Below are 10025 nucleotides of genomic sequence, written 5' to 3' on the forward strand. Positions count from 1 at the left end.
ATCAAACGGGTTAGTAATAGATGCAAGAATCAACTCAATTAAACAACTATCTAAGTCTCACGGTGGGCGCCAAACTGTTTACCCGTAAAACGGTATAGTTAAATCTATACGTGGTTTATAGACAAGTGAATCGATTTGATCCCAACATAATAAATAAATTAAACAAGAATGTAAGACATAGCGTTGAAATTGAGATAAGACAACAAAAATCCTGGTTCCTGGAGCAGAGCTTCCGGAGGCAGTAGTAACGATATTAATAAGCAAGAAGATAAAATGTTAATTGAGCTTTGAATTGTATGTAGAATAAGCTTGTCAGAAAATTCCCTCATTTACAGTGGCTGTTGAGCTCACTATTTATAGTTGTTCCTAAGGAACAAGGTACTAGGATCAAGCCACTCTTAAATGATAATTATGGGGGCCATTGAAGAATGTGTAACGGTAGGCAATGAATGTCATATTCTCTGTATCGTGCTATGTACTTAATGCTATGGAATATTCTACATTAAATGCTACCAGGCGACAGTCATTTATTTTGTCTTTATGAACAACATTCCCTTCGGAAACAAACGAAATTGTTGCCTTCTGACCTAATTGCCATTTGCCTCGCTTTCCGTCTGCCTTCGGCTCCACGTGTCGCTTTATTATGCGAACATTTAATATGAGCCTATTTTACTTCAAATATAACAAAATAAAAGAGAATAGAAGGATCTCGATTGAAACTAGGAATCGTTCCTAGATTTTACGCTTGTAAAGGGTCAAGAATCAGGAATCGTTTGTGTTTAGTTAGGGGCAAAAACGTCAATTTAGTCGGACCATAAAAAACGTTTTAAAACTCTTTGAAATTTGACTGTTTCAAAGTCAAAGCCGGTTTGGTATGAGAGAACAGAGCAGTCGTTGGCTTCTCCAACTCTGGCGACTTTTGTTCCCTTGGCCGGCACATTCACTAAAATATGTTCTCTTACATAATTATTGTTATTTTTTTGTTCTACTCCTACCTGATTATTGGAATTATCTCACTTCTATTTTGTCAAAAACATCATCTCTCTGTGAGTTTTCCTTTACTTTTATTCTCAAGTTTTGATTTTTATGATTTTTGCTGAAATGGGGGTTTAGCTTCGCTAGAAATAGTCAAAAGGGTCTTGAATTCTTGGTCTGTTATTTCCCAACTTTTAGTATTTCTTGTTAAAGCGCAAAACTCAGTAACCTCTCTATTTCTTCAGCTTATGCTACTTTCCATTTTCGTTTAAATATTCAAGTTTTGGTATTTTATATGAATTTGAACTGGGGTTTTGTTTATGGGTAGCATAATTCAAAGGGGTGTAAGAGTGTTGAGGAAAGTTGATACTTTTATCAATTTTTGCGGTAATCCAGGATTTAAGCTCGGTGGGTTCAACCTATAGGTTCTTAGCATTGAATCCGCTATATTTTTAAAGTTATGATTCATATCTACTACTTGTTGCAGTTTTAGTGAATTTTTACATATAAATTTATACTCTGCATCCAAACTATTGGATTCAAATAAACCCGGTAACTCAAAGCTCCATCCACCCCTATTGCTACCTAAGTACCTACCCCTGCATATTTCTTGGTATTGCTTCTCATCCCTAAGGACTAGGAATAGTGTATTTCTCAGAATGCTTTTTGCGTTTTGATTGAAGTATGACGTTCTTTGAATTTGTTTCTGTTCAGCTATTGCGAAGCTTGTGGGGGTAAGAGTTTGTTGTTTTCATCACAATGGGAGGGAGTTCTTCTAAGAACCAAGGCGCCAAAAGTAAGTTAGTGAATCCTTACACCCAGAGTGGTGTGAAAGGATATCTCTATGAGGGGCAACACCAGCAGCAGCGACATGAGTTGCAGAAGCAGAGTAAGATGCTAACTCCACCACAATTGCAGGAGAGCAAGGACAAAGAGAATCAGGAGCCAAGGTTCGGTGGCTATTCGAGCAGTGAGGAAGAGTTTTATGATGGTATCCCGAGGTTCCACGGGAGCTCTTCACGAAAACCTAAACCGAGGAGGGTTGCAAAGGTTGATAAATATCTATAACTCTGCTTCAGTAGATTTCCTCTCACCATTATATGTAAAAGGAAGTTGTCCCGAAAGACTTTAAATTAATGCAGACTTCGCTAAAGATAAGGCGCAACGGAAGAGGAAAATTCATATAGGTGATACCTACTCGTTGCGAATAGGCTTTAGACTTGGTAGAGAACTTCTATCCAGAGGCGAATGTAGCACTATATGTACGGGTTTAATTGAACCCATAACTTTCGACGCGGAGCATAAATTTATATGTAAAATCTATTAAAATTAAAATAAATAGTAGATATGAACCCATAACTTTAAAATCATAATGAGTTGAATGTTAAAAATCTTAAAAGTTGAACCCATAGGGATTAAATCCTGGGTCCGCATCATCATTATTATTATTATTATTATTATTATTATTATTATTATTATTATTATTATTATTATTATTATTATTATCTTTTCTTACTTGCACTTTCATTCTATTGGGTAACGATGATTATATGAGTTGAGCTTAATGAATGGAGTGAGGATTCATATCGCTGACTCCAACTTGTTTGGAACTGAGGCGTAGTTGTTGTTGTAACCATTCCACATAAAACTTGTTTAGATAAGTACTCGAATGGTAATTGGTTACCAGCTTATTAAGTGAGAACTTGATTGTTGACAAGAAGTAAAAGCAGAGGTGGATTCATAATGGATAAGTGTATTCCTGGAAATTTATGTTTGCCAACTGTTTGTAATGCTCGATATTACAGGTTCGGTAGGACAGACATCTTTGATGATTATTGTATTGTGTATATTTTGCAGCCAGCCATTATTTGGCACATGTACCAACTATGGTAGTAATAGCTGGAATTAAGATAACTATGCCACTTAACATGCAGGTTCCTAACTGTTGTAGGTTGCAGAAGTAAGTTTTCGTCTAGGTAGAGCTGGAAGTGCTGGACTCGTGAGGACCGTGGAAGCGTTGGACATAATTGGGAGCAGCATGACTAATTTGAATTTAAGCAGTGGCTTTGTTTCTGGTGTGACAAGCAAAGGGAATGAACTATCTATATTGTCATTTGAGGTCGCGAACACAATCGTTAAAGGTTCTACTCTTATGCATTCACTTTCAAGAAGAAGCATTCGACAATTGAAAGACGTGGTGCTACCTTCAGAAGGTGTGCAGCTGTTAGTATCAAATGACATGGATGAACTTCTTAGTATAGTTGCTGATGATAAGAGGTTAGTAATGGAGAGAGTAGCTTTACCGTAATTTTATTATTGGCGAGTCTTCTTTGAAGGGGGGCTTATCATGTTCACTTTTCCGAGTAAAAGAAATACTGATATGGCGTGCATCTCAGGAAAGAGCTACAGGTTTTTACTGGAGAAGTAGTTCGGTTTGGAAATCAATGTAAAGATCCACAATGGCACAACTTGGACCGTTTCTTTGAGAAGTAATATGCAGGATTCATACTTTTTCTGATAAATTTCTATATATTGAAGTTTTTACTGACTCTACACTTTAATATTTCCAGATATAGGAGAGAACCTACCCCTCAGAAACAATTGAGGGCAGAAGCTGAATTGATGATGCAGCAACTGTTAACCCTGGTTCAGTATACAGCTGTTAGTATTATCGTGCTGCCATAAAGTCAGAATTATAAAGTTCTAGTATCATTAGAGCTTTGTAATTTTAGAAATATTTACTAAGATTTATTTAATAAAAAGTTAAATTAATTAAAAGCAATCGACAAGAGACAAATTTTACACTTCATCGTTTGTATTCAGATACGTTATCGCGTAAATTGAGTTGTCTTTTATGATTTCCTTTTTTTTAACAAGCACCTTATATATACTTGTCTACTAGTTTCCACAAACATAATTCGGAGGTTCGTATTTAAACTATTTAACTTTCTTTTTAAGTTGAATACGAACTATGTCACTAACCTTTTAATTCTGATAGTAAAAAAGGGAGAATGGTTAGGAAGTATTTGATCTGCCAAAATTATGTTTCTTCACCTGATCATTATGTGCAATGCTGTTATCAATGGGTCTCAACTATGTAAAAGTGGGTTATTGGCTAGATCCTTGCATTGGCACGCCTTTTCAAGTACCAAAGTTAGTTAACATCATAAGATATTTTAACCGAGCTAGAAAAAGAAAGTCTTACAAGTGCTAAAAATATTTTGTGATCTGAGGATTGAAGTAGGAACTCACTATCTCTGATGACAGGAGTTATACCATGAGTTGCATACTCTGGATAAAATTGAGCAAGATTATCAGCACAAGCGTCTAGAAGATGGTAAATCAAATGCCAGTCAAAAAGGTGCCCAACCAATCTTGTTCATCTCTTCAGTTTGGCATTTCTCTTAGCATTACTTTTATTGATATTCATTGCTTCCTAGGCATATTATGTGCTTTTGAATTTCTTAACTCGCAGTGTCGTTTGCTTCTAACGTGATGAATCACCAGAAATAGCATCTATTCTCATATTTACTAAACAACTTCACCGAAAGGATTCTTCGTTCTTATGAAACGTTATGTTTAACTTTTTAATGCCCCTTGTCTAGAAGTTAGGGGTAAGGTCTGCATACACACTACGCTCCCCAGATCCCATTGTGTGCGATAATACTGGGTATGTTGTTGTTTTGTACTTGTCTAGAAGGTGATTGGAAGACTTGCTATCATGTACCACTACAAAGCAATTGGGGTTTCCTTCCAATAAAACAGTTTAAGAAATTATGCTTTTACGGTTTATGCTTGATGTTGATCTCTATCATCCTCTCTTGCTGCTGTTACTGCTTGTTGTTTTTGCTTCTTTTTCATTTTTCCTTAAGCCGGGGGTCTATCAGAAACAACTTCTCTACCTTCACATGGTAGGGGTAAGGTCTGCGCACACTCTACCCTTCCCAAACCCCATTTTGTAGGATTACACAGGGTTTGTTGTGCTTGCTTGCTGTTGAGTTTCATGCTAATAGTACATTTTAAAGCTTTAGTCTCTATGTAAAAACTAAATTGAAGAAAACCATCTTAAATAATTTGGCTGCTCATTCAAGTGTTAGAAAAAGGGATATGTTGATGATAATAATAATATTTTGGATCATTTTATTTCTTTTGCTCTTTTGCATTTTCCCGCAGGTAATGGTCTTACAACTTTAGCTGCTGAGTTGAAAATCCAGAAGAAAATAGTGAAAAACTTAAAGAAAAAGTCACTGTGGTCCAGATGTTTGGATGAGGTACCGTGTCAACCTTTATTTTTCAGCTTAATCATTTGAGACCATCCAAATTAATAACATATGGAGTATCATTTATTTGATTTTGCTGACTAACTGTTGGGATCAAGTTTTAGTGTTTTAATCTCTTCAATTTTGAGCATATCGTACTTTGAGGATGTATAAGACCCTTTTGATTATGGAAACAGGTCATGGATAAGCTAGTGGATATTGCCCTCTTTCTCAACAGGGAGATAGATAATATTTTTGGCAATGCGGGTATGTTCTGGCTCATTCTCTTAAGCTGATACATCTGGAATTTTACCCAGTATTCCTTAATTTGATATCTTAAATTGCAGAAGTGAACGGTTATTATTTTGGTTGTAAATCCATTTCTAAAGATTTATGCTAAATGGTATTTCATTGAGTGACACAACAAGCGATGCCATATGCATGTTATTTAGCTGAACTATGTAGAAACATCATAAAAGAATTAGAAATAAGGCTTTTATATATCTGCTTTTTCGGATCATCCTTGGAGTTCCCTTCATTCTTTTCTTGAGATAGAATTCCATAATGATTACTAATATCACCCTCTATGTTAGCGGCAAGTACATGAGATAATTGACGCAGAAGTTAGACTACTTGCGATGGTGGTCATAGACAACTTCAATTTGCAGTGCTTCTGAAGTATCAGAATCAGTTGTAGAGCTCTCGTTTAGACATTTACTTGCATGGCAACCATACAAATATGGGTTTGTAACTAACAGTGTTCGAGAAAAGATTAGGTTAAAAAATTAAGAAAAACCCTCATTTCTGATTTACTCAATAATTATCATTCAAGCACTTTATCACCTACACATCATACAGTTTTGTATCACTCACTCATTCACCCCTCAGGGGCTATGTATGGCCAAGGGTGGTCAACTGAACACTCTTCACCGAAAAATTATATATGTACAGGGTAAAAATATATTACTTGTTATTTGTTAAAAGAAATCGACTTTGAACACTCTTGCATAGCCCACTGGCAAAGGGTGTTCAAATTTGACACCCTTATTGATTTCCTGGCTTCGCCACTGTCACCATTATGTGCATTCCGTCGTGTTATCCCTCATTTCTAACCTTTCTGTTATCACTATGCCTCCCATCTTGGGTTAAGTCCTACGACTACTAATCTAAAGTTTGGTTCAAGGTAAATTAGGTAATAATTAAAGAACTTATAACTGAATTAGAGAGACAAGGAAGATTGTTTTCAAAATCCTGAAGGCCAGACTTCATTTCAATATCTCTAGTGTAAATATTACCAGTCCGCAGGAATGTTTTGGGACATTTGTGCTCTGAGTATTGAGCATGTATCTTCTGCCACATCTTTCTTGCCTGTGGATTCTTCCATAAACTGAAACACGTATATTAGTAGAATAAACCAAAGACACTATCTTCCGCTTATTATTCAAAACAATTGTACACTTTTGTTTGCCCCCTTGCCCCAGGGAGAAAATGAAAAGTTAAAACAGAAAAAGGCAAAAATGTAAGTAAACAAAATAAACAATAATCCTCTACTTAATAATTTCTGATTGAGATAACTGTGACATGCAGATCCAGATAGCGAGGAAAAGCAATTTCTAGGTAGTAAGCCAAGATTAGGGCCTGCCGGTCTTGATCTACATTATGCTAATATCATTCTTCAGATTGATTCAATTGTAAGAGTCATTCTTCCATTTTTTGCCAATCATAAGCACGAAAAGTGTTCCGATTTGTGATCTTTGCATCTTGTTGACTCAATAATTATTGTGATCAGGTAGCCCGGTCAAGCTCTATGCCTCCAAATGCGCGAGATATGCTATATCAGAATCTTCCGCCCAATATAAAATTTTCTTTGCGATCCAAAATACAATCTTTTCATGTCAAAGAGCAGGTGCCCTCTCATTTCTTATTACCAGGAAGCATCAGTTTGGTACTAGTAACGGGCAAGATTAATTTAATCTTAACAAGCGGATTTTAAGCTTGTTTCATCGTCTAGTGAAATTCTGCATAATTTTATATTTTCCTACTTTAGATCATCATCATGTCCCTTCTTTTGCTCGTCTTTTTCTTTCCTCTCCTTTCTGCAGCTCACTGTTACTGAGATTAAAGCTGAAATGGAGAAAACACTACAGTGGCTAGTTCCTGCTGCAACGATTACTGCCAAGTATGAACTCGAAACAGCTCAACTGATTACTCATGTCTAATTTCTTTGCAATTTTTGATAGTTTCATCATCTTGTGTTTTAATAATCTGAAACAGAGCTCACCATGGTTTTGGTTGGGTTGGAGAATGGGCTAATGCCGGGTAAGTTTCCCTAATGGCCTCTATGCCATTGTTTTATTCGCCTTTAACAAATATGAGCACTACACTATGCTATGATTAAAGACATTTCATGTGTTCAGGTCTGAATCAAATCGTAAGTCGATTGTATCAGCGGATGTCATCCAAATTGAGACACTACACCATGCTGACAAGCAGAAATCAGAGGCTTATATCTTTGAGCTTGTTCTATGGCTCAATTACCTAGTAGCTCAGTCCAAAGCAACTTCCTGCGGTGGGCGCTTGAGGTCACTTTTGAAATCCCCAGATTGTTCATCTCTTGATTCCGTAGACCGGGTAGATATTTCAATATGAGTTGCTTACAACAACGACAACAACATACCCGATGTATTCCCACAATGTGGGGTGTGGGGAGGGTAGTGTGTACGCAGACTTTACCACTACCTTGTGGATGTAAAGAGGCTGTTTCCGGAAGACTTCAATATGAGTTGCTTGTTGTGGGGATTAGAAGATGTACAGACGATAACGTGTTGTTTAGCAAATGAAATCAAGATTAGGGTGATAGAGAAAATAGAAAATGAAGTTGGTTTTGGATGATTAGGTCACTCTTTGTCAATATTGATTTGTTATGTTTCTTAACACAGGTTAGATTTTGTTTCATATTTAATCACCACTTTTGTGCCAAATAGCCACACATCTTGCATAAGTGAATACTAAAGTTTGTGTTCTCAAAGAAAAAAGAACTTAAAAACAAAAACAAAAAAAAACAAAAAAAGATTGCTCTTGTGACTCGGGATGAACCTTTACCGGTGGAGGAAAGGAATATTCCTATAGAGCATTCAGGATTAACCGATCATCGCACCAGCAACCAACCCACCAAAAATTGTTGTCACACTTCCTCTATCTCTTAAAGAGTTGATTTTGAGTCACTTTACTCATAAAGGGACGATCTGGTTTACTTTATAGTAACAATTTTGTAAGAAGAGAGCCATTTGTCATAAGCTATATACATGTTGATGATGTGTTGTATTGAGTGTGAACACAATCCTGCATTGAAAGCTGATAAGGAAAAATAACTACAAACTGATGCCAATGTGCCTTGGGCATTATCCATGTCGAGTATTTCTGATCTTTGCTACAAAAACAATTGGAATTAGCTACGAAACTTCGTCGCTCATAGCTAACAGAATTTCTGATAATCCGTCACTGATACATTCTTGGAAATCGACAAAACCAATTGAAGAATACATGCAGAAGACATAGGAAGACAATTGCTACAAAAAGAAAAGTTTAATATGGAAAATAGAGTGATATCTTCATAATACACAAGACTAGTAAATATGGAAAAAGAGAATGAAAAAGATAAAAGATAAAGTGAAGAAGGCATAGCCAACAATCAAATCATATGATGATTCGTTTTTACATGGTTGATCAAGATGTTGCACAAAGGAAATACTAGTTATAAAAATACTCTACAAAGAACAAAGAATGAAAACATGTATAGTATGTGTAAGGATACCATGTCCATGGGTGGATGTATAGTATGTCCACCGGATTCATCTGAACTCAATACTTTCACCGCGGAGCATAAATTTATGTATAAAAATTCATTAAAACTGCAACAAATTGTAAGTCTAAACTCATCTATACTATATTAAAAGCACGAAGGCCCTTAGCGAAATACCTTTTGCCTTTTCTACCCTTTAAAATTTTATTTTATATTGGACAAAATTATAATTTAAATTACTTTCCTATTTACGACTCTAAAATTAATTTAAATTTTTGTCAGTAAATCTTTTCCTTATTTGAATTATATAAGAAATCTTAATATTTAGGACTTATTATTGATTAAAATTTTATAAGTGATTCCTCATTTAAACTATGTTACATAACTATAATATCTTTCGGATTAATTTTCTTAATATCAATTTTCATCATCAGTTCATATCCAAATATGGACGTTTAATTTCCCTTAAAAGGTTCATGGTAATAAACTCCAGAGATTTAAGGAGTATGATTTGGAGTTGAAGAAGGTCATCTCTTTTTTTTTCCCCACTTTTTAAAGGGCACTCTACTTTAAACTACAATCAGAATAATTTACTTCCTGCATCTTTGATATTATACAAATAGGATTTGATATAATCAAGCAGAATTTTGAATGATTTTATTTATTTAAAATCTAATAATTTTTATTGCGTAATTTTGTTTTATGTTCTACGTTCACTAATTGGCATTACTGTCACGACCCGGATTTCCCACCGTCGGGATCGTGATGGCGCTTACCCTTGAAAGCTAGGTAAGCCAACCGATACAGTTTTACCACATTTATTATTAACCAAAACAGAAATAAATAATAGCTAAAATTAAACAGATATAAGGTGCGGAAGTGATATAACAGTTCAACAACTCTAATACATGACTACCCCAATGATCTGGTGTCACAATCCACGAACGTCTAAGAAATTCTACAAATATTGCTTTAAAAGAAGTACATTT

At 35.5% G+C, this 10025-nt stretch overlaps 1 protein-coding gene across 4 annotated transcripts; it reads left to right on the forward strand.

Annotated features, from left to right (window-relative positions):
* Positions 1 to 860: 860 nt before the first annotated feature.
* Positions 861 to 8199, forward strand: LOC109217443. 4 transcript variants are annotated; one of them, XM_019381693.1, is made up of 13 exons: positions 861 to 1046; positions 1690 to 2025; positions 2927 to 3252; positions 3372 to 3464; positions 3546 to 3636; positions 4243 to 4336; positions 5149 to 5246; positions 5432 to 5501; positions 6822 to 6925; positions 7024 to 7140; positions 7337 to 7413; positions 7509 to 7553; positions 7652 to 8199. In XM_019381693.1, the coding sequence occupies exons 2-13, from the start codon at positions 1735 to 1737 to the stop codon at positions 7881 to 7883; spliced, it is 1638 nt and encodes a 545-aa protein (XP_019237238.1). In that variant the 5' UTR covers positions 861 to 1046; positions 1690 to 1734; the 3' UTR covers positions 7884 to 8199. The 4 variants fall into 4 exon arrangements, with proteins under 4 accessions (XP_019237238.1, XP_019237240.1, XP_019237239.1 ...); XM_019381695.1 differs by lacking the exon at positions 861 to 1046 and adding an exon at positions 1071 to 1383; XM_019381694.1 differs by lacking the exon at positions 861 to 1046 and adding an exon at positions 1393 to 1588.
* Positions 8200 to 10025: the final 1826 nt, after the last annotated feature.

This window comes from Nicotiana attenuata, unplaced genomic scaffold (genome assembly GCF_001879085.1).
Source record: "Nicotiana attenuata strain UT unplaced genomic scaffold, NIATTr2, whole genome shotgun sequence".
Lineage (NCBI taxonomy): Eukaryota > Viridiplantae > Streptophyta > Magnoliopsida > Solanales > Solanaceae > Nicotiana > Nicotiana attenuata.

Coding starts and splice junctions, on each gene's coding strand:
- LOC109217443 (XM_019381693.1), top strand. CDS start 1,735: ATGGGAGGGAGTTCTTCTAAGAACCAAGGCGCCAAAAGTAAGTTAGTG. Junction 3,253..3,371: donor ATAGTTGCTGATGATAAGAG/GTTAGTAATGGA, acceptor CGTGCATCTCAG/GAAAGAGCTACAGGTTTTTA. Junction 5,502..6,821: donor TAATATTTTTGGCAATGCGG/GTATGTTCTGGC, acceptor TGTGACATGCAG/ATCCAGATAGCGAGGAAAAG.